The sequence below is a fragment of the Aotus nancymaae genome, unplaced genomic scaffold (genome assembly GCF_030222135.1).
Source record: "Aotus nancymaae isolate 86718 unplaced genomic scaffold, 86718_ANA_hifiasm-v0.15.2.pri h1tg000046l, whole genome shotgun sequence".
Taxonomy (NCBI): domain Eukaryota; kingdom Metazoa; phylum Chordata; class Mammalia; order Primates; family Aotidae; genus Aotus; species Aotus nancymaae.
In genome coordinates, this window is record NW_026988460.1 from 2,476,356 (window position 1) to 2,501,431 (window position 25,076).

The 25,076-nt window shown below is 39.4% G+C and overlaps 1 protein-coding gene across 5 annotated transcripts in view; it reads left to right on the forward strand.

The window, feature by feature from the left end:
- TAFA1 (TAFA chemokine like family member 1) overlaps positions 1-25,076 on the forward strand; it is a 667,684-nt gene that overhangs the window by 528,116 nt on the left and 114,492 nt on the right. For all 5 annotated transcript variants that reach the window (XM_012473823.2, XM_012473840.2, XM_012473860.2 and 2 more), the window contains exon 3: positions 5,876-6,016. In XM_012473823.2, coding sequence (XP_012329246.1) covers positions 5,876-6,016 — 141 coding nt within the window. The remainder of the gene's footprint in view (positions 1-5,875; positions 6,017-25,076) is intronic.

Sequence of the window (25,076 nt, forward strand, 5' to 3'; positions counted from 1 at the left end):
ACAGTGATGCATTGAACTGGGAAGGAGGGATCATTGCTAGGAGCATAGTGGACTTGGCATTTTTTTAACTTCTCCAGCTCAGAGTAGCTGCTGCCAGAAATAATTTTGAAATGCTATCTTTTTCTCTTTTTTTATATTAGAAAATTTCTTTTTCTGTTAAAAATAGGTTTAATAATGTATTCAGAGCTCTGACAAACCCAAGAGAAAAGAGCGATTGAGAAACTAGAGAGATGCCCCGTGGAGCTTTTTTTTTTTAATTTTAATTTTTGCAGGGGACCTTCCTCTTAACACCTGGGTCAACATGGGCAAAAGGAATGAGAAGGAAGGCCACTCTTTTGAAGATTTGTGGTGGAAAGAGAACTGCGAAGTGGAGTACAGCTAACACGTCTAAAATTTCAGATCAGTGTGCATTAGCCAGATAATTATGGCATTCACCTCCTAATTGGAAAGAACAATGGTATCACTTATAATGCTAGATTTAGGTTTTGGGGCTAATTTTTTATAGATATTTTAGATGTATGTTTTCTTCAGATTAACTAATAACAGAAGCAATAATCTGGAATTTCTGAATAGTACAAACAACCTCCCTACTAGCCTGTTTTTTATTCTACATCCTCAGCCATTAGATAACAGGTTATTTCATCTGTCTTATTTTTTAGATCTAAAGATCCTGGGTGAAGTCCAGGAAAGAGGCCATTTTCCATAAGCAAAAGAAAAAAAAAACACACACGGGGGAAAGCTGCATTTTCTGAGCACTTAAATGACTTAGCTTTGAGAAACTGTAGATTATCTTGAAATCACTTTGACTTGGATTGAGATAAAATTTAGAAATGGATAGATATTGACACCAAGGAAAAGTCTGAAAGACATTTCTGTGACAAATATTATCATTATTATCATTTTGAAATAACTTTGGCAGTTAAGTTTGAAATGATAGTTCACAAGGTAAACCTTAAAATACAAATACATTAGATTAAAATGGATGTTTTCTAATTTCCAGAAAGAGTATGACAAACCTAACTCTTCTCCTTCATTGGGAGCAACTCTGGGGAACATTTTGGTTTCCTGTCTCCTTTTCTAAGAAGCCAGCTAATGGGGACAATAGATAAGTAGAACCTTTTTGTCTGAGGGAGTCTTGAAAAATTTTATCTCTGTTGTTATAACAGGAATTTTGTGTCCTTTTATGTCCTTATAGAATTTGATCACCTTCTCACTGTATCTTGAGTGGGCCCAAGTAAAGGTGGGCTCTTTATATAGCCAAGAAGTAAAAAACACATAGGAATGGGGGTAGGTATATATTTTACAAGCTTTCTATACTATACCAAAAGCATACACCCTCCTCGGTTAGGTTCCATATTATTTGATCATGAAAAACCATGACAGATTTGTTATTCATTTTTCATTTTATTCAATCATCTATCCATCTAAATATAATGTGGTATCTTTGATGGGACCCCGAAACAGGGAAGTATGTTATGTAAAAGCTTAAACAATCTAAATAAAGCCTAGCCTTTAGTGAATAATGTATCAATCAAATGCTTGCCATTTAATACTACCTTTAAATAGCTGATAATCACCTAAGTATGATTGATTTCACTTTTTCCTTAGCAGAGAAATCTCTGTGAAAAATAGATCATTAAACTGAATTTAAAAAATAGAATATCTTCTTTCTTGGAGTGGAGATAACCGAGCCCCCTTTGATAATCTGGGAAGCCCCACAAAATGTATCTTCAGAGCAAAGTTATGTAAGTGTGACTTTTCCTGCCAAAGATCTAATATTTTTACTTTTTTAACGCAAGCTCAGGCTTCCATGGGCAGGATAGATTGAAAGATTAAATTGTTCCGTTTGACTGTGGCTAGGTCTGTCTCAGTGTAAACCTTGGGAATGAGATTTGGGTATGACAGGTCAATCAGACCTTCCAACTGTTGGGGTCCTATGGGGTTCCACTATGTCCACCAAGACCTTGTTCTGGGCTCTCCGCCAGTGTACCTGAGCAGCATGTGTAATTGAAGCCATAGTTCAACTTGTCAAACCAACGAGCCTGTTATTTAGAGCAACACCTTCCTGGCCTCCTATGTGCAAATCCACCATCTGTGAGCCTAAGGAATATAAGGCCTGGGGCCATTGAGTTTATATATAAGGCTTTAATGAAAATGGAGCATTTGTCATTTCCCAGTTACCAAGGTCTTCTCCCCTTTTCAAAGAAATGACAGCATGTATGTCAGGGTGGGAAACGGGAAAGAGCACTGGGCATGGGGTGAGGGTCTGGGTTCCGGTCTCAGTGCTGCTGGCTCCTTGCTAGGTAAAATATAGGCAAGTTTCTAAGTCACTCTTGGTTTCCATAAAATAAATAATTGTGATGTGCCTATTATGGTATTGGGCACATAGGAAAAACTCAATAAATGATTAATTTATTTAATACTATTACTGTTACCATTGGTTACATGGCTGTATTGCTTACCGTAAGTCTGCTTCATCTCTAGAAATGGGAATAATAATAGTTCTAGCTCCATCTTTGAACTACTTTGAAAATTAAATGATATGTGTTAAAAGCACATTTTAAACCTTGATAATAATATGCCAGATGTTGTTGAATACATAAAACAATAAGAGTCCATGTTCTGGAGGAGTTTGATTTCCAATGGGACACGTGGACAATAATATCATCAGAAAATTGCATACTATGTTTGAAAATTACAGGTGTTGGGGGCAGGGAGTTGAGGGGACATAAAATAAGGGAGTGCATGAGTGCTGGCTAAGAGGAATATGATTTATTTTAAATAAAGAGGTCAAATGTACCACTGATTAAGTGATATTTGAGCAATAATGGAGCAGGGGGTGGATGAGCTAGAGATCTATTGGGAGTGTGTTTCAGGGGATGCAATGACCCTTAGGCTGTACATGCCTGGCATGCTCCTGCAGTAATCATCGAAGTGACCAGTGTCCATGGAGGAAAGAGAAAGAGAGAGTCATAACGAACAAGGTCAAAGTCACAACTAGGGGAGGAGAGGTGGCTTGGATATTTAACCTTGATAACCATTCTAAGCCAAGTGTCAGACTTTTTCTTGGAAGTTTTTCATCCACAAGGAACAACTGCTTGTGAAAAGCTGCAAAAAGCATGAGTTTTGGGATCTAATAGACTGGGGTCACACTTACGTGATTCTGGGCAAGTTATTCAACCCCTCTGAGACTCAGTTTCTCATGTGTAAGGTGGGGACAATACCTTGTAAAGTTGCTGGGACATCTCTAATTAATGCAGCATCCAGTACCCAAATCAGAGCTCCAGAAATGGCAGTGAGCTCCAAGAGTGACAAAGAATGATTCCTTTGGCTCATTGACAGCAGTGCCATAAGGGACAGGCTTTGGACCTTCAGTGGCCACCTTGCTGTCAGTATTATTTAACTCAGTGTAGTAACTCAGGCGATCTGGCATGTCTGTCATTGTGTCTGTTGACTTGACTGTAAATCAAATGAGATTCGAAATATATCCTGCGAGCTTTCATGTGTTTTGTGCCATTTTCAGTCATAAATATTACTCCAATCTTGTATCAGAGCCAAGAGGTGACTTTAAAATTAGTGGCATTTTCATGAAGTGTCGAACTATCTGTTACTGACTTGACCGAGAGTATTTATAGCTGACAATTATAAGCTAAAGTGACATGATTGCAGGTGTCTGGGTTAAAGAGTGTAATATGTGATTAGCCCTATTCCATTAACTCTAATCCCTGTGTTGTGCACATGCAGATAGTAAGGCACTCTTCCATGAGCAAGTTGTAGCCCTCTTTCTTCTGCTCAGTGTTTTGTAATAGCCATTTGTTTCTTTTCCTTTGCTACCTTGTACTTCTCCAAATCCTCCTGCACACAGCTTACCAATGCGGTTGCCCTGGAGAAATATCTGGACCACACCAGTCCTTTGTTCCAAAAATTCCCATTCATGGCTGTGAGGAGACAAATGATGACCTTGACTCCAACCAAGCTTACAGTTTGGCTGGGGCACAGACATGAACAACTAAACACCGGAAACGTATAAAGTGCTAATAGAATGAACAATGGTGAAAGTGAGAAACATTTTCTAAGGAACTGACCTTTTAGTTGAGCTCTAAGGAGAGTTAACTGGCAAAATCGTCTGTGTTGGAGTGAGGAGGTTGGAGGGAGGGGAGGTAGGAGTGAGTATTCCAGGAGAAACCATATTTGCAATGCTTCTAAGACAGAAAGCATATTATTTATATCTTTGTTGGCATCAACAAAGTCACTCTATCATTATTATCATGGGTAGCATATACAGACTCTTTACCATGTGTCAGGCTCAGCGCTAACCCCTTTATATGTGTTCTCTCTGTTTATACTCACACAACCCTGTTATACAGGTGTTACTATTATTCCCATTTTATAGATGAGGAAACTGAGGCACTCAGAAAGTGACGGAGCTGAGATTCAAACTAAAAGAGGCTGATTTGAAAGTCTGAATTCTTTCCTCCCATTGAGAGAAACATAATTAGTCTACTCAAAATCAGAGACTCTTGTGTTTCTTTCATGTTAGGCCAGCATTTCTAAACACTTTTGCAATTTAATCTTTTGGGCAAGATCATTCTCTCTATGGGAGCCCAGCATTATGGGATGTTTAGCATAGCCCTGCTTCCTACCTGAAAGATGCAAGTAGCTGGGTGCTCCAACCAGTGATGACAATCAGAAATGTCTTAAAACTGGCCAGATATTATTAGAGGGGAGGGAGCAACACCCCGCCACCACTGCACTGAGAATCACTGCACTACACAGTTCTCAGAGGACAGGATAAAAGGATGAGCTGTGTCTTAAGTCTTCTCTCCTTCCTTTCTCCCTCCTTTTCTTTTTTACAATGTTTTCTAAGTGTCCATATGTATCTTCTATGTACAGGGTATGTATATGCATCCCTTACAGTTTATCACATAGTAATTTGTATACAGAGGTTGCTTAACAAATGTTTGGTGAATTTCTGCCAACTGCATCCTAAATGCTAAAAATCCTAAATGGTATGGGTCTATTTGGAACTCGAAACTTGATGTTGAGAAAGTTGATGCCTGGTTTCTGGTCATTTGGTGTATCTTTTGTGTCTCTAGAGATCTGGCTTAGCTGATTTCCTGTGGGCCAGAAAGACCCACCTGGATGCTTGTCCACCTTTACGCAGAGCCAGCAGTTCACCTGCTAAGAACCTAGTGGAGAGTGACATACGTTAGTTTGCCAATAAATGCTGATGCGTGCATGGAAGAGCTGTTACAAATAAGTCAAGCTCTATGCCCAGGCCTGCAATTCGAGACATTGTTTAAAGCACCTACCCATTTTCTTCAGCAATTCTTTCTTTCATTTGTGGAAGAAGTCTAGATTTGGGAAATATCTCCCAATTAGATTTTCTATTCAGCCCCCTTGAGAGTGGCCAGGCAATGGAAGGAAGAGCTGATTTCTGACCAGTTTTCCTGCCACTCTAGGTTCTGTATCACTGGACTGTCAGTTGTTGTCAATAGTGGGAGCTCAGAGAATCCTAAATGTGAAAACACAACAGAGAGCTCCCAAAAAATGCATTTAAATCAGGGAGCATCTTTATTGGGCGTGTTAGTTCCAAACCCTCTCAATTCATTGCTTTACTGCCTCTCAATACCTGCAGCCCAGAATTGTCACATCTTGAGGGCTATTCATTGGTATTCTTTGTTGCTTTGGAAGTACAGCACTATCTTCTCCAAGATTACACATAGTAGAAGAGAGTCCTTTCATAATTGTATTTCATGGAAACTGTTTCTATAATTTCAATTACTGTCCCCAACCCCTCTACATGTACTCCCAGAGGCTCGAATGGTCACTGAGTTATTTCTAATCCATGTCCCTGTTATTTCTGTCTTGCCAGAAGGAGGGACGTGTGAAGTGATAGCAGCACACCGATGTTGTAACAAGAATCGCATTGAAGAGCGGTCACAAACGGTAAAGTGTTCCTGTCTACCTGGGAAAGTAGCTGGAACAACAAGAAACCGGCCTTCCTGCGTCGATGGTAGGTAGCTGGTTTTACCACTTGAAGTGTTCCTGTTGGCATTCACTATACATAATGTAATTTCTTGTTTTATCTAATATGGTTCCAGATAATGAACAAGGTGCATTCAAAGTGTTAGAAAGTTATACAAATGCCAGCCTCAGCAGATTCTGAATTCTTATTTCTCTGGTGTTATGGTTTGAATGTTTTTTTCTTCAAAATTCATGTTGAAATTTGTTTGCCATTGCAACGTTGGGAAGTGGGATCTTCGGCAGGTGATTGGGCTATGAGGAACTGTGTTATAGTCTATTCTCATGCTGCTATAAGGAAATACCTGAGACTTGGTAATTCATAAAGAAACTAGACTTAATTGGCTCATGGTTCCACAGGCTGTACAGGAAGCATGGCTACGGAGGCCCCCAGGAAACTTCCAATCATGGCAGAAAGCAATGGGGAAGCAAGCAGGTTTTACATGGCCAGGGAAGGAGGAGGAGAGCAAAGGGGGAAGTGCTACACAATTTTAGACAACCAGATCTTGTGAGAACTCACTATCACAAGAACATCAAGAGGAAGTCTGCCTCCATGAGCCAGTCACCTCTCACCAGGCCCCTGTTCCAACACTGGGGATTACAATTTGACCTGAGATTTGGGCAGGGACATAACTCCAAATCATACCAGGGACCCTACCCTTATGGGTGGAATTAATGCTAATATAAAAGTGTGAGTTTATACTTCTCTTGTGCCCTTGCTTTTCTGCCTCTCATCATGTGATGATGCAGCAAGAAAACCCTTACCTGATGCCTTGATCTTGTACTTCTCCCCTTCTAGTACTATGAGCTGATAAATTTCTATTCATTACAAATTGCCCACTTTCAGGTATTCCATTATAGCAGCACAAAATGAACTACTACTTCTGAGTTCTAGGGTTTCAAATAGCTTTATTTTGAAATCTTGTAGAGCAAATTAGGGTAAAGGAATATTTTTCAGGTCAAGACACTTGAAGGTCCAGTTCACTTGGGAAATGATTTTGGACTGAGGCTACAGAGAATGATGATGGTAATAATGATAATAAGTATAACAATATCTAACATTCATTCTACACATATTTAATAAGCACTTATTGTGCTCACTATGGGTCAAACCCTGTGCTAACACTTCTCTCACATTATTTTATTTAATCCTCCCAACAATTCTACAAATCAGTATATTTGTTCTTTATTGTGATATAACAAATCCCAAAACGTAACAGCTTAAAACAAAAAACATTATGTCACAGTTTCTGTGGGTCATGAATTCAACTTACAAGGTTCTGGGTTAGAGTCTCTCACGTGATTGCAATCAAGGTCTGAAGATTTGACTGATACGGGAGAATGGTTTTAAGATGGCTTGTTCACATGGCTGTTGGAAGGTGGTCTTGGTTCCTTGCCTTGTGAACCTCTCCAAAACAGCTTGATGTCCTCACAACATGGTAGCTGGCTTCTCTCAGAGTGAGTAATCCAAGAAAACAATACAGAAGCCTTTATATGTCACCTCAGAAGTTACACTTCATTATTTCATAATATTCTACAGGTTATACGTCCCAACCCCTATTCATTGTGGTGGTAGACCACAACTGGAAGACCAGCAGCAGCGATCACTGGGAGCAGGGGCAGGGGGCACGGTGGGCACCATGGAAGCTGCTTACCACAAGGAGATAAGTTTTTCCTTCTCATTTTCAACATGTAGAAACCGAGGCTTGGAAGGGTTGAATACTGTTCCATTCATCCCATGGTTGATAAGTCCTGGCTTGATTGACTCTTCAGCCCAGCATAAGGGATTCTAAAAATTTAGACCACCACCTTTAAGATAATTTTATATGTTACTGTCAAACAGTAAGTCCAAGGTACAAAAGGACTACAAATCTCTCCTCCCATCTTTATGTTTCATAATTTAGAGCTGTGTTAGTTGATTTTCAAATCCTTTAAGAAATCAGGACTCAAAGAAATGAGTCACTTGTTCAGAGTCACATAACAGGACATGGAGCCTGAATCCCTTGGCTTAGTGTTCGTTGTTCTTCCTCTAGATATAGATAGGGAAGGACACCTTCTAGATTGATTCATGTTATGTGTTTTCATTATGGGTCAGCAGGTGGTTAGAAAGCAAAACACACTCAAGCTAGGCTAAGTAAAGAGGAAGTATTTTAAGAAAATAAAGGAATCTCGGTGAACCAATTATAGGAAATTCAGCCACATCTCATGGAATCTGTAAATTCTTCAGGTAGCTGTCATCTCATTTTCTTTGTTCATGGAACAAACTATCTCTGATCTCTGTTTACCCAGTTCTCTTCTGTGTAGACTGTCTCCCTTCAAGATTTTTGTTTTTACCTTCTAATAAATTAGAGAATGATATAAGGCTTTTCCTTCCATGCTACCAACTCTAATCTCTCTCAGCATGATTGTATAGCTTCAGGGCACAAATATATTTGACTCAGTTTCTGTGTCTTAATACATCATCTGAGAAGACAGGATGTGATTGGCCCAACTTGGGCCAATATGTCAACCTTTGCCCAACTAATCACAGCTGGAAAGGCAAGCTTATGTGGCATATACAGCTGTCAATTATATGCCACGGTAAGGTCAACTATTTTATTTTTTAGAGACAGAGTCTTGCTCTGTCTCCCCGGTGGTGTGCCATGTCACCATCATAGTTTACTGCAGCCTCAAACTCCCAGGCTCAAGCAATCATTCTCTCTCAGCCTAAGTTTCCTTTTATTTTCTGTGGAGGCAAGGTTGTGGTATATAGCCTAGGCTTATCTAGAACTCCTGGGCTCAAGCAACCCTCCTGCCTAGGCCTACCAAAGTGCTAGGATTACAGGCATGAGCCACCACACCTGGCCAGATCAAACTATTTTTTAAAGGATGTAAAAAAGTCAAGTATGGGGATATACAGGGACTAGTTCTCAATAAGGGCAGTTTCTCCCAGGGATTATTTGGTAATGTCTGGAGAAATTTGGGTCTACATGTTTGTCACAATAAGGGAGCTGCTATTGATATGTAGTGGGTAGAGGCCATGAATTCTATTGAATATCCTGCAATGCACAGGATGACCCCCCCTGAATCCCTACAATGAAGAATTCTCCAGCTCAAAATGTCAATGGTGCTGAAGTTGAAAAACTAGCACTGTGATTATTTACTTATTCTCCACTACAGTCAACACAGTCAGCACCTCTAATGCAGGGAAGGTGGGCAGCTAGAAGAGTAAAGCTTTTTCCCTCTTTCTTAAAGAAGAAACTCTTGGCTCTCGAAGTCAACAAGTGTTATAAAACATAAAACTGTGATGGTCTCTCAATTTCTTTGCCAAAGAAAGCATTGAAGCTGTTAACTATAAATCTTCATTTTGTTTCCAGTTCATTTTTATTTCTAATGATCTAGAAATAGAATTGCTTTAGGATTTGGATACAAAACACAAAGTACAATGCATTGCTTGTGCTGACAGAGGGGGAAATGGCCTCCAGCCCTAAGATTTGTGAGAAGTTAAGCCATATAACAGTAATATTTTTATCTCAGGAAAACTTTGTTCGACTTTGGAAACTCTGAACGTTTGGGGTGGTTGGTTCAAACAAGAGGGCTACAGTTTCTGTCTTCCAGGCAAAAGTCAATACAGTATTGAGCGTTCTTTATTCTCATGTTGATTATTTATATTTTTGGTAACATTCTACTCCTCCAAAATCCTTCAATCCTTTGGCATGTATGAGTAAGTCTATTGTGTTGCTATGATCAAAATTGTTTCAATAGCCTAGATCTCTATGTGAAAATTAAATATAAAATGTGAATATAGATTAAAATTTCAATGTATTTATCAACATCATGGAGTAAGAAATTTGATATACCTGGATGGAATCACAGCTGTACCTATTACTGATAGAATGGCATTTTTTTTTTTTTTTTTTTTATTGCATTTTAGGTTTTGGGGTACATGTGAAGAACATGCAAGGTTGTTGCACAGGTGCACACCTGGCAGTATGATTTGCTGCCTCCCTCCCCTTCACCTATATCTGGCATTTCTCCCCATGCTATCCCTCCCCAACTCCCCACCCCCCCACTATCCCCCCTCCCCCCAACAGACCCCCGTGTATAGTGCTCCCCTCCCTGTGTCCATGTGTTCTCCTTGTTCAACACCCACCTATGAGTGAGAACATGTGGTGTTTGATTTTGTGTTCTTGTGTCAGTTTGCTGAGAATGATGTTTTCCAGGTTCATCCATGTCCCTACGAAGGATGTGAACTCCTCCTTTTTAATGGCTGCATAATATTCCATGGTGTATATGTGCCACATTTTTCCTGTCCAGTCTATCATCGATGGGCATTTGGGCTGGTTCCAGGTCTTTGCTATTGTAAACTGTGCTGCAATGAACATTCGTGTGCATGTGTCCTTATAGTAGAACGATTTATAATCCTTTGGATATATGCCCAGTAATGGGATTGCTGGGTCAAATGGAATTTCTATTTCTAGGTCCTTGAGGAATCGCCACACTGTTTTCCACAGTGGTTGAACTAATTTACACTCCCACCAACAGTGTAAAAGTGTTCCTATTTCTCCACATCCTCTCCAGCATCTGTTGTCTCCAGATTTTTTAATGATCGCCATTCTAACTGGCGTGAGATGGTATCTCAATGTAGTTTTGATTTGCATTTCTCTAATGACCAGTGATGATGAGCATTTTTTCATATGTTTGTTGGCCTCATGTATGTCTTCTTTTGTAAAGTATCTGTTCATATCCTTCGCCCATTTTTGAATGGGCTTGTTTGTTTTTTTCTTGTAAATCTTTTTTAGTTCATTGTAAATTCTGGATATCAGCCCTTTGTCAGACGGGTAGGCTGCAAAAATTTTTTCCCATTCTGTTGGTTGCCGATTCACTCTATTGACTGTTTCTTTTGCCGTGCAAAAGCTGTGGAGTTTGATTAGGTCCCATTTGTCTATTTTGGCTTTTGTTGCCAATGCTTTTGGTGTTTTGGTCATAAAGTCCTTGCCTACGCCTATGTACTGAATGGTTTTGCCTAGGTTTCCTTCTAGTGTTTTTATGGTGTTACGTCTTATGTTTAAGTCTTTAATCCATCTGGAGTCAATTTTAGTGTAAGGTGTCAGGAAGGGGTCCAGTTTCTGCTTTCTGCATATGGCTAGCCAGTTTTCCCAACACCACTTATTGAACATGGAATCCTTTCCCCATTGATTGTTTTTTTCAGGTTTGTCAAAGATCAGGTGGTTGTAGATATGTTGTGTCGCCTCCGACGTCTCTGTTCTGTTCCATTGGTCTATATCTCTGTTTTGGTACCAGTACCATGCTGTTTTGATTACTGTAGCCTTGTAGTAGAGTTTGAAGTCCTGTAGTGTGATGCCTCCTGCTTTGTTCTTTTTGCTTAGAATTGACTTGGCTATGCGGGCTCTCTTTTGGTTCCATATGAAGTTTAAGGTGATTTTTTCCAGTTCTGTGAGGAAGGTCATTGGTAGCTTGATGGGGATAGCGTTGAATCTGTAAATTACTTTGGGCAGTATGGCCATTTTCACGATATTAATTCTTCCTAACCATGAACATGGAATGTTTCTCCATCTGTTTGTGTCCTCTCTTATTTCGTTGAGCAGTGATTTGTAGTTCTCCTTGAAGAGGTCCTTTACGTTCCTTGTTAGTTGTATTCCTAGGTATTTTATTCTCTTTGTAGCAATTGTGAATGGCAGTTCGTTCTTGATTTGGCTCTCTTTAAGTCTGTTATTGGTGTATAGGAATGCTTGTGATTTTTGCACATTGATTTTGTATCCTGAGACTTTGCTGAAGTTGCTTATCAGTTTCAGGAGATTTTGGGCTGAGGTGATAGGGTCTTCTAGATATACAATCATGTCGTCTGCAAATAGAGACAATTTGACTTCCTCCTTTCCTAATTGAATACCCTTTATTTCTTTTTCTTGCCTGATTGCTCTGGCTAGAACTTCCAGTACTATATTGAATAGGAGTGGTGAGAGAGGGCATCCTTGTCTAGTGCCGGATTTCAAAGGGAATGCTTCCAGTTTTTGCCCATTCAGTATGATATTGGCTGTCGGTTTGTCATAAATAGCTTTTATTATTTTGAGATACGTTCCATCGATACCTAGTTTATTGAGGGTTTTTAGCATAAAGGGCTGTTGAATTTTGTCGAAGGCCTTCTCTGCATCAATTGAGATAATCATGTGTTTTTTGTCTTTGGTTCTGTTTATGTGGTGAATTACATTTATAGACTTGCGTATATTGAACCAGCCTTGCATCCCCGGGATGAATCCTACTTGATCATGGTGGATAAGCTTTTTGATGTGCTGTTGTAATCGGCTTGCCAGTATTTTATTGAAGATTTTTGCATCTATGTTCATCATGGATATTGGCCTGTAGTTTTCTTTTCTTGTTGAGTCTCTGCCGGGTTTTGGTATTAGGATGATGTTGGTCTCATAAAATGATTTGGGAAGGATTCCCTCTTTTTGGATTATTTGGAATAGTTTCAGTAGGAATGGTACCAGTTCCTCTTTGTATGTCTGGTAGAATTCGGCTGTGAGACCATCTGGGCCTGGGCTTTTTTTGGGTGGTAGGCTCTTAATTGCTGCCTCGACTTCAGACCTTGTTATTGGTCTATTCAGGGTTTCGACTTCTTCCTGGTTTAGGCATGGGAGGAGACTACTGTCCAGGAATTTATCCATTTCTTCCAGGTTTTCTAATTTATGTGCATAGAGTTGTTTGTAATAATCTCTGATGATGGTTTGAATTTCTGTGGCATCTGTGGTGATATCCCCTTTATCATTTTTTATTGCATCTATTTGGTTATTCTCTCTTTTCTTTTTTATTAGTTTGGCTAGTGGTCTGTCTATTTTGTTGATCTTTTCAAAAAACCAGCTCCTGGATTTATTGATTTTTTGTAGGGTTTTTCGTGTCTCTATCTCCTTCATTTCTGCTTTGATCTTAGTTATTTCTTGTCTTCTGCTAGGTTTTGAGTTTTTTTGATCTTGCTCCTCTAGCTCTTTCAATTTTGATGATAGGGTGTCAATTTTAGTTCTCTCCTTTCTTCTCATGTGGGCACTTATTGCTATATATTTTCCTCTAGAGACTGCTTTAAATGTGTCCCAGAGATTCTGGTATGTGGTGTCTTCATTCTCGTTGGTTTCGAAGAATATCTTTATTTCTGCCTTCATTTCAGTGTTTATCCAGTCAACATTCAGGAGAAAGTTGTTCAATTTCCATGAGGATGTGCGGTTCTGGGTGGGCTTCTGAATTCTGAGTTCTAACTTGATTGCACTGTGGTCTGAGAGACTGTTTGTTATGGTTTCTGTTCTTTTGCATTTGCTGAGGAGTGATTTACTTCCAATTATGTGGTCAATTTTAGAGTAGGTGTGATGTGGTGCTGAGAAGAATGTATATTCTCTGGATTTGGGCTGGAGAGTTCTGTAAATATCTATTAGGTTTGCTTGTTCCAGGTCTGAGTTCAAGTCCTGGATATCCTTATTAATTTTCTGTCTCGTTGATCTGTCTAATATTGACAACGGTGTGTTGAAGTCTCCCAGTATTAATGTGTGGGAGTCTATGTCTCTTTTTAAGTCTTTAAGAACTTGCCTTATGTATCTGGGTGCTCCTGTATTAGGTGCATATATATTTAGGATCGTTAGCTCTTCTTGCTGCATTGATCCTTTTACCATTATGTAATGTCCTTCTTTGTCTCTTTTGATCTTTGTTGCTTTAAAGTCTATTTTATCAGAGATGAGAATTGCAACTCCTGCTTTTTTTTGCTCTCCATTTGCTTGGTAAATCTTCCTCCATCCCTTTATTTTGAGCCTTTGTGTATCCTTGCATGTGAGGTGGGTTTCCTGGATACAGCACACTGATGGGTTTTGGCTTTTTATCCAATTTGCCAGTCTGTGTCTTTTGATTGGGGCATTTAGTCCATTTACATTTAGGGTTAATATTGTTATGTGTGAGTTTGGTCCTGTCATTTTGATGCTAGCTGGCTGTTTTGCCCATTGGTTGATGGAGATTCTTCATTGTGTTGCTGCTCTTTACCATTTCGTGCGTTTTTGGAGTGGCTGGTGCTGGTTGTTTTTTTCTATGTGTAGTGTCTCCTTCAGGAGCTCTTGTAAAGCTGGTCTGGTGGTGATGAAATCTGTGAGTACTTGCTTGTTCACAAAGGATTTTATTTTTCCTTCACTTATGAAGCTTAGTTTGGCTGGATATGAAATTCTGGGTTGAAAGTTCTTTTCTTTAAGGATGTTGAATATCGGCCCCCACTCTCTTCTGGCCTGTAGGGTTTCTGCTGAGAGATCTGCTGTGAGTCTGATGGGTTTCCCTTTGTGGGTAACCCGACCTTTCTCTCTGGCTGCCCTTAGTATTTTCTCCTTCATTTCAACCCTGGTGAATCTGATGATTATGTGCCTTGGGGTTGCTCTTCTAGAGGAATATCTTTGTGGTGTTCTCTGTATTTCTTGGACTTGAATCTTGGCCTGCCTTGCTAGGTTGGGGAAGTTTTCCTGGATAATATCCTGAAGAGTATTTTCCAGCTTGGATGCATTCTCTTCGTCACATTCAGGTACACCTATCAAACGTAGATTAGGTCTTTTCACGTAGTCCCATATTTCTTGTTGACTCTGTTCATTCCTTTTTACCTTGTTTTCTCTAATCTTCCCTTCTCGTTTTATTTCATTGAGTTGATCTTCAACTTCTGATATCCTTTCTTCTGCTTGGTCAATTCTGCTGTTGAAACTTGTACATGCTTCGCGAAGTTCTCATGTTGTGTTTTTCAGCTCCATCAATTCATTCATATTCCTCTCTAAGTTGTCCATTCTCGTTAGCATTTCATCAAGTCTTTTTTCAAGGTTCTTAGTTTCTTTGCATTGGGTTAGAACATGTTCTTTTAGCTCACAGAAGTTTCTTATTATCCATTTTCTGAAAGCTGATTCTGTCATTTCATCACACTCATTCTCCGTCCAGTCTTGTTCCCGTGCTGGTGAGGAGTTATGCTGCCTTGTAGGGGGAGAGGTGTTCTGGTTTTGGGTGTTTTCATCCTTTTTGCGCTGGTTTCTTCCCATCTTTGTGGATTTATCCGCCTATTGACTTTGTAGTTGCTGTCTTTCTGATTTTGGTAATTTTAAGTCTGCAGCAGCTGAACTCATAAACCCCCTTTTCTTCTCCCCAGGTGTTCTGGCCCAGGGGTTTAGCACTTTATGTTTTTCAGCTGTGTTGCTACCGTTTTCCCTGCCCACAAGGTGGCAGTCTAGTCACACTCAGCCTGCAGAGGCTTCGCTGAGCTGCTGTGGGCTCCGCCCAGCTTCCGTGTGAGCTTCCCAGCAGTCCTGTGGGTGTAGTTAGAACTGCTTCCGCTATGCTGGCCCGCCCCTGTAGTGACGGAGTCTCTGTAGTGGCGGGTTGTCTTGGTTACGGAAAATTGCCCCGGGAACTGCAGGGTGTTTCCCTATGGAGGACGCCCCTCCCCCACAGAGCTGAACCGTCCCGGGTTCAGCCGTGTTTCTAGAGGGGCCCTCTTTGTCCTGTAATCTCTTGGCTTGCCTCCTTGCCACAGTTCCCCTTGCTGGCCCAGAGGGGACACAGTCTCGTTCACTTTGTTCAAGGAGCCGCTGCTCCCCGCCCCCCGTGCAGGCCGAGCGGCTGCTCCGGTCCAACCAGCGGCGCTGGGAATGCGGGGAGCTTCTCCGCACAATTAAAATCCGCTGCCCTGTGTGCCGCTGCGTCAGCCGAAGCAGCGGCTCTGAGATTCGTGGCACTCCCTTGCCCGGGGGTCTCCTGGCTTGGCTCCCTGCTTCAGCTCCCCTTTCTGGCTCAGAGGGAACTCTGTCTCTCTCGCTCTGCGCAAGAAGCCACTGCCCCCCACTCCAGGGCGTAGGCTGAGCGGCCACTCCGCTCAAACCAGCGGCGCTGGAGACCCATGGGGCTTTTCCTCCTGTGAATCTCCTGGTCTGTGGGCAGTAAAAGTCCGTCTGGAAATGCGGCGTCCACTCACCCTCTGCGCCTTCTCTCGGAGCTGCAATCCCGACTTCCTCTTAAGTGGCCATCTTGGATCGATCTTGAGACCAAGTGTCAGCAGGTCACTGCACATGTAGGCCGTTCACCTCAGGAAAATTAGGCTGGTTTCTGTAATGGCGGCTTCCCTTACGCCCACCGGGCTGGAGCGTTCCTGGTGGCTCTCTAACTGACGTTCTGTGTGCCTAACTCTGGAGTGAGAGTTTTTCAGCCTGCTGGGCTTTGTGTGGCAGGGGAACCCGTCCTGCCCTTTGGGCTGTTTCCCTGCGTTCTGTTTCCCTGCGTTCTGTTTCCTTTCTTACTGAGGGAGAATGGCATTTTTTATAGAATGACATTTACTTCCTAACGTCAGTTTCCTCGCCTGTATTTTTGATAGAATGGCATTTGCTTCCTAACCTCAGTTTGCACATCTGTGAAATGGGAATAATAGTCATTTCTACTTCATAAGGTTGTGCTGAGGATTAAGAAAATCTTCTGTATAATGTTTTTTGTACAATGTCTGACTGCCATCAAAGGCTCACTAAATGATATAATGAGATAGACTGTTTTCTATCTCACTAGAAAATATGGATAATGCTTAGAGAGAAATATTTTTTATGAGTTTTGTTTCATATTAATGGAATACACTGGGATTTTAGCTACTGTCTTTTCTTGGAAATGCTTCCAACTAATTATTCTGAATATCACTAATACATCATCTTCAGAAATGTATGTTTATAATCAGAATTTTGAAAATTTCAGAGATACATTCATGTATCAAAATCACCCATGATATCATTGCCCAGGGATTATTACTACATTGTAAGATAACATATTAGTATATGTCCTTCCAGTCTTACCCCACCACTAAAGAGCAAACTCACATTATAGGTATTCTATTGAACTAAAATGCTGTAGCACAGTTTTATGGATGGTTTGTTTCACTTAATGTATAATGAAAATTTCCCAAGTGAATACATATTCTTCAGAAAATTATTGTTAGTAGCTATATGGGGTTTTCAGAGGTGGATACACCACCATTTATTTAACTGTTATCTCCAGTTAACACATTTACAATGTTTCTTGCATTCCCAATCTCAGTTCCCTAAGAATAGACAGACATCAACTTCTCTGCATGACAGCAGCTGATAATTTATACACCATGTTTGTCCTAAACATACTCTGTCTTATTCAGTGAATTTCCCATGGTAAATGTTCCAATTGCTCTTATTTGCCTTCCTTTGAAATGGCAGGTCAGTTGCCTTTTACATTGTTTTCAAAAACAGGAGAAGAGCTATCATTTTAAAAGAAGCATATATTGGATTGTTTTAAGATTGAAAATCTGAAAGCAGATTATTTAAAATGGAACAGAAATTTTGTGGTAAAACCTTAGCAGCTTATTCAAAAGTATAATATATATTTGGAGAAAATTTTAAGTGGTAGTCTTTTATTTCAAAAATGAAAACACTAAAATAAACACCTTCGAAATTATGAAGTAGTCATTTATAAAAACTTATAAAATCATTATATCCTTGAACCTGTGCCTAGCACTGTTCTGAAGGAATATACGTCATTACACCCTAATTATTACTTACTTAATGTATAACCCAAAATGGAAGTGGGGAACACGCTACCCAGTATCTTTAGTTGAGAACAATAAAAAATATTACCTATAGCCTTTCAGTAATTTCCAGGTACTTCTCAGGGACTAAAAGTTAAAATCAAATAAAGATTTGTAAACAAGAGGATGAAGACTCAAAACACACCTATTTATTTAAGAGAACAATTTTTTCCAAGCAAATTATATAAAACAAACAAAAACAAATTTCTAGAGGGCTTATGAAGTTATGTTCTATGTTTCTAATTAATCTATAATGGCATGAAAATAGTATCAATCTCAAAGTTTAAAAAGAAAGGAATATAATTAATACCAGTAATGATAAGAATAATAAAGAACATGGTTAACATTTTTTAAGGCTTACTATGTGCCACTCTCCCAACTACTCTGTCTATACACTTATTTAATTCTAACTCTAACCCTATAAGGTGTGTCCTCCTTTCATTTCCATTTCATTCATCAGAAAACTGAGGCCCAGAGAGCTTTTGGTTACTGATTCAAAAATCACACAGACAGTCATGGCAGAGCCAGAAGGTCAGCGTGGCGTGTCTTCAGGGCTCATCATTCATCAAACATAGGCAAACCTTTATCTAATATGAACACGTTATATTCCAACGGCATTCTTACAAGATACAAAATATCTGGGTGAGAAGGGGAAGTAAGCCCAACCATGTGGATGCTTACAGAAGCGCCCAGTTCATTGGGCAATACCTGCCCCTTTTCTTTCTACATCATAAAGATGATTGTGCTTTCTTAAGTCATTGTTATGGAGCAATGAGAAGCATTTTTATAAACAGTTCTTTCAGTGCTTTTATTTTTATAGAATAATTGAAGCTTCATTGTTTAAGGCATGGTGGGAGTGGTGAAATGTTCTCTATTTAGGATTTTACCGTTCATGTAATTTATATCTGTTTCTAACATGGACGAATACGTTGGGGGAAATTTTAACTACTTGTTAGCAGGGGAGGTCCTGTAATGCATTGTGGATTTTAGCATCACTGTAATTAAGGAAAAGTCTCCATGATAAGTTCGTGAGTCTTCCTTCTCATTCCGTGTAAATTATGACTATTTCAATGACTGATTACTAGCAACCTTCACCTGGTGTTCTTGTCTTCTTACACTGGATCACCAGTGAGAGAAAGCGTTAACAAAGAGGCCAGGCTACATCAGAGAACTTTCTTTCACAGCAGGGAAACCCCAGTTTTAAAAAAGAAAAAAAGAAAAGACTATTACAATGAAAAAGTCATCACATTCCTGGCTATTTCTGTGAAGAAAAAAACTTATATCAGAACGTTTTGCTCCTGGCTTATCATACTTAGCCTCCAAGATAAGAGCAAATGAGACAGAGAAGACATACATAAAGACTTAGACCCAGGAAGAAAGACTGACAGGGAAGGAGACAGACAGACAGTGAGAGCAAGGAACATTTTACAAAGAGGCATATGAGAAAGAGGGGGTCAGAGATTAAGGGTAGTAAAAGAGAGAAGTTAGTAAATAAATGCTTAGAAGGAACATTAATACACCTATCCATAAAATGCCTGATACATTTTTCCAAAAAACTGTTTGTATTCAGTCTTACAGTTTATAACAAATTTTAACAAAATAAAATTTATTTGACAGATGTACCTTTAATTTGTTTCAAGTGACATTATATGAGATTCTAGAACAAGAACCTCTGCAAAAATTCCTTCTGGTGATTGCTCCTTTGGAAAAGACATGATAAAATTTTCTTGACCACATACCATCATAATCCCTAGAGACAGCCATAGCAGAGAAAAGATTTGAGTATTGAAGGAAATATGAAATTCAGCAACAGTTTTTCATAAAACAACATGAGATGTGTGTGAGAAGTATTATGTATAATAGCCTCTGCTTAGCCTTCCAAAACACAATAGCGTATTAAAGGCTCTGAGAAGTTCTGCAGACAAGTAACTTACTAAACTTGAACCCAGTATTTCCCAAACTTTTAAGAAGCTTTTTAACTGTAACATTTATTTATCTCTTCTGGTTCCCAGAGTTCCATGAAATTGACTTGGGGCCATGGTGCTATAGAGTCTGCGGACTATGATTTGTTTTTCAGGAATGTCTTAAATCTTCTGAGTTCATGGATAGTGTGATGCCCATAGATAGCTCAGTGTGTTTCCGAAGACTGGCTGGCCAAACAGTACACAACTGATCCTATTCTGATATGATTTATAGTATCTCAGTGACATGTAAGGCTCAACTGCAGCTTAGAAATCATCTAGAGAGCTTCCAGAGCAAGCATAGTATGAAAAAGCTTAAGCCCTTATTTATATTCACAAATATTAAACGTTTTAGGGGACAGAGATGACCTATTTTGGTTCTGCCATTTGTTACTTGTCATCCACACACAATGAAATACTGAGATAATGAATTGTTGTGGTGGATCAGGGATTCATGCCACAGAGGCTGGCTGTGGTCCCTTCATTACTGTCTCTGTTTGAAACTTGCTTTGTTCTTTGTAAACACACCCCAGCTTGTTTAGTAGATGGAATGCTGACCGCAACTGGCTTTATGAGAAGTCATTTCTAAAGGGAAATCCCATTGTTCTTATTAGAAGAGGATCTTCCATAGCATCATTAGTGAAGTGATGGCATTTTCAGGCATAATTTCTGAATCTTATGTAAATTCTCTTTGAAACAGCCTTTAGTCCCCAGTTTGGCACTTAAGCATGTCCAGGTGTGTGAGAGATCCAAGTCTGCATTCATAAGAGGAATGAGAGGATGGATATACAAGAACACCTGTAGAGACCTATCTTTTATACTGCCTAATAAAAGATAGGTCTTTACAAGTGTTCCTCCTAATAAAGAGAACTGGAATTAGGTCATCATATGTATCTATCCTTCTAAGAGCAGATGTTGTTGTGTTTTTGTTTGTTTTCTAATTTAGAGCAGCAGTTGCCAGTTGCCAGCCCACTGGCAGAAACCATTCTCAGACCTGTACCTGAGGTCAGCAGAGTATTGAAAAAATTGACTTTGCATGCCTTTGGATCGGACACCCAGTTTCCCACAAGGCTTGCTATTTCTTATTATTGCACTAGACTCTGGCAGGTTGATGTTTCTGCCTTATCCTTAAAGACAGTAGAATGTGTGGCAACCAGTTAATACAGTCGTTTACCTACTAATCTCAATTGAATTAAACTAATTTTGAATAAATCAATTTTGTAGAAAAAATGTATTCTTTAATCAAAGTAATACATATAATCTGTTGTGAATATAAATGTATGCACACATTCTACAATAGAAATATACATTGAAACATCACATTGTACCCCATAATTATTTGTCAATTAAACATTTTTACAAAAGAAATGTATGTGTATAAATCCAACAAAGAAAGGATAAAAATTAAAGTAATTCTCTTTTTTTTTCTTTCCCACTAATCCTCTCACATCATAATTGCCAGATGAAATTATTATCATCATATTTCTACACATCCCTACAGAAAATATTTTGGTACATGCAGGCCTACAGATACACACATGTAAAACTTTATAAATAAAAATGATATCATATTGTACAGACTGGTCTGAACCTATGTTTTTTAGAACAAGGAAATATCTTAAGTAGTTCACTGAAAGAAATACAAATGGCTGGTAAACATGGAAAAAATGCTTAACATCACTCAGTTGAAGAAATGTAAATTAAACACTGAACTACAGTGTTTCATCAATCACATAGGCAGAGATGAAAAGTTTGGTAATACCCAGTCTTAAGGAAGAGACAGAGAAAAATTACATTTAAATTATATTTGGTGATAAACGGCTTGCAAACACAATTAGTTAGCCACTCTTCTCTATGGGGTTCACCAAAAAGGAGTATGATAAATAGGAAATTTTGTGATGAGACTGGCTGTTTGGGGAACATAATGCTAATTATATGCATTATAATTGCTTGCAATGACTTTAGCAACAGCTCTTGTTTAATTATCTGCATTTTCTCAACAGGATCAGATTCATGACTCTGGATATCATCTAAGAAATTTTTTAAGAATTTTGATGTTATTTTAATATGAAACAATATATAAAATAATATTTAGTGCATATACTTGGATTAATATAGCAAGTCTCATTGTAAAGTGCATCTGTGTAGCCATCTGAGAGAAGCAAAATTCTCTGCATAAATATCTGTCATGGTGTGTATGTCGTGCATGTATTAGAAAGAGAGGGAGATCATGACACTGCACACCCTAAATCCATCAGTTATCTAGCTGCCATAAACTTGTTTACAAATAACCTCAAATTCACAAACAAAGAAATTTCTCTAATGTAGCCCCCAACTCATTGGTTTTCATTTATCTCTAGAGAGCACAGGTGTTTTCAAAGACCTAGTCTTCTCTGATATGATAGCACTTTTCATCCTTTTTTTTTTTTTCCAGAAAGCAGGAAAAATATTGTTCTAAATCTGAGGCGTCAGCTCCTCATCTCTTTAGCTGGGCTTCAGCCTAGATAAGGCAGGATTCTAGGGCCATTCATATGGACATGTGCTGTCCATATGAATAACGAGCAAACCTTGTGAATTATTTCACACTTCTAGGAAAATCAATAGCCCTGTCTTTCTGCAACAACACTGGAAGCTGCTGAGGATACTGGTACATTTCTATGTGAAAGAACCTGATGACTTTATATATGGAAGTAATAAAACTTGTATCCCCTTCTGGGACCTGTGTATGAACTTATACAGATGAGTAACATTTTTAAAAATTAATGATATATGTTTCTCCATACTCTGAAACTCCTTGAGTTTCCAAAAACCTACCCACCCCCAACACCAGTTTAAACAACAAGATATGAATTCCCTATTGATACAGTTTGACTGTGTCCCCACCCAAATCTCATCTTGAATTATAGCTCCCATAATTCCCACATGTTATAGGAGGCACCCAGTGGGAGGTAACTGAATAATGGGAGCAGGTTTTCCCATGCTGTTCTTGTGATAGTGAATAAGTCTCATGAGATATGATGGTTTTATATAAGGCAATTCCTCTGCACATTCTCTCTTGCCTGCTGCCGTGTAATTCGTGCCTTTGCTCCTCCTTTGCCTTCTGCTGTGATTGTGAGGCCTCCCCTGTCGTGTGGAACTGTGAATCCATCAAACATCTTTCCATTATACATTACCCAGTCTTGGGACACTACTTATAGTAGTAGCCTAAAACTGGTAATTTTATTGGTTTGTAGTCGGAGTTCTTACTATGTGCCAGACCCCGTTTATTGAATTTATTACTTTATATTATCTGCATAAAAGCCTTATAAGATAGGTACTATTATTATCCCCACTTTACAAAGGAGGAACCTGAAGCCTTAGAGAAGTTAGATCGTTTCTTCCAGGACATGGTAAGGATAGATATGGGATCCCAAGTAGGAACCGCTGGAAATAATGGGCAGAAGACAGGATCAGAAACAAGGGTAGGAAAGATTCAGAGTACCAATTCACTTCTTATATTTGCTCTCTAGGAGAACAATAACACCATTGAGTCACACTAGCCTCTTGCTTAAGCACTCCCTCCAACATACACACCATCATCATTCATGTTCCATATATTTACATTCCAAATCCATCCATTTCTTTTCATTCCCTAATGTCAAGACTGCCATTATCTAGACTCATCTCTCAACCCTAGTTAATCTCTCTGATAAAAATGCATCCTCAATACCCCTTCTTCACTCCATCTGACTCTTCATTACTCAACTTGAATCATCAGTTTAAGAGGTCCTTCCTCAAGCCGCTATGCCCAAAGTTAACAATGCCCTCCTCTAGGTCCTTGGAGCAGCCTGTATAACATTTCTCATAACTCACTGTAATGTACTATAATCTTGGTTGACTTGTAATCTCCTCTGCTAGAGAGACTCATTCACTCATTAATTCATTCAGCAATTATTTTTGGAGCATTTACTATGTGACAGAAATTATCCCAAATACTTAATCTCATAATGCTGAACAAAGACAGCCCCTTGATCTCATGAAACCTATAGTCCAGCAGGAGAAATAGACCATGATCTAATCATACCTAAACATATACAAGTAAACCACCCATTCAAAAGGTAAAGAATTCTGTCCTTGAAGAGGATGCAATAACAAGGAATGTTTAAAGGAGGTTGGGGAGGTAAGAAGACTTCCGTGAAGACATGACAGGAAACCTGAAATGTAGGTACAGCTCCAGCTAGTGGGTGAACAGCATTACAGGCACAGAAGACAGCATGCATAAAAGCCATAATATTTTGTTGTTGCTGTTGTTGTGTTTTGTTTTGTTTTTGGAGATGGAGTCTCAGTCTGTCACGGGGCTGGAGTGCAGTGGCACTATCTCAGCTAACGGCATCCTCTGCCTCCTGGGTTCAAGTGATTCTCCTGCCTCAGCCTCCTGAGTAGCTGGGACTACAGGTGCATGCCACTACACCCAGCCAATTTTTGTATTTTTAGTAGAGACAGGGTTTCACTATGTTGGCCAGAATGATCTCGATCTCTTGACCTCATGATCTTCCCCACTCTGCCTCCCAAAATGCTGGGATTATAGGCGTGAGCCACCGCACCTGGCCAAAGCCATGCATTTTGATCAAAAATTTGAGAGAAAGCCATGGTGGTGGAAACCCACAGAACAATGAAATTACATGAGACAGAAGGCGGATGAGTTAGATAGGGCCAAACAATTAGTAACAATAAGTGGTGTAATAATTGAGCTGTGTGTCTCTATTACTTAATATACGTCTTAAAACTGAGTCATGCTAATCACATATTTAGAGGGGGCAATAAAGGGATCTGCAGTGGTTAAGTGTGTAAATGAGTCAACTTAGAATTTTGTGAGTGAGGAGAGAGCATCGAGAACCCTCTACAGAGACAAAAATCTCCTATGAAGGGTCTGGCAACACATTTCAAAACCTCTATACTAACACTTCAGACAATGCCAAAGCAAAGCAATCCAAATTGTCTTTTTGATATCATCAGCCTCCACGCATGCTGTTACCCACACAGGGTTGCTGTCACCTGAATGTCTCACTCACTCTGTACTCCCAGTCACTCACATTTCTACAGAGTCCTCGCAACCAAACGCACACAGTAAACAAAATCTTTGGAGGGAAATTTTAGATCACTGCTCTTTTCAGTTCTGCTTACTGTCCTTAGATACTGTGTTAACTAGAAGATACTTTACACAGGGAAGGGCATCTGGGTAAAGGGCTTCTCACTTGGGGTTGATTTTAACGTGGTGGACAATTATAGGCTTATGTCAATTCATTTGTCTGCTGACTGGCACTTATCTTCTTCGACTTCAACTTGTTTCTTTATGAATTGACAATGCCATGTTCTATGTAGCTCCCTCCCTAACCCCCACAAAAGCCTCTATAACACCAAAGGATGCCTGACCAACTACCCCTGAAATCTGGGGTAGTTGTAAAATCTATAGTGTTGTAAAATTCAAATAAAGGTATTATAAGTCTATTTTTTAAGAAAGAGAT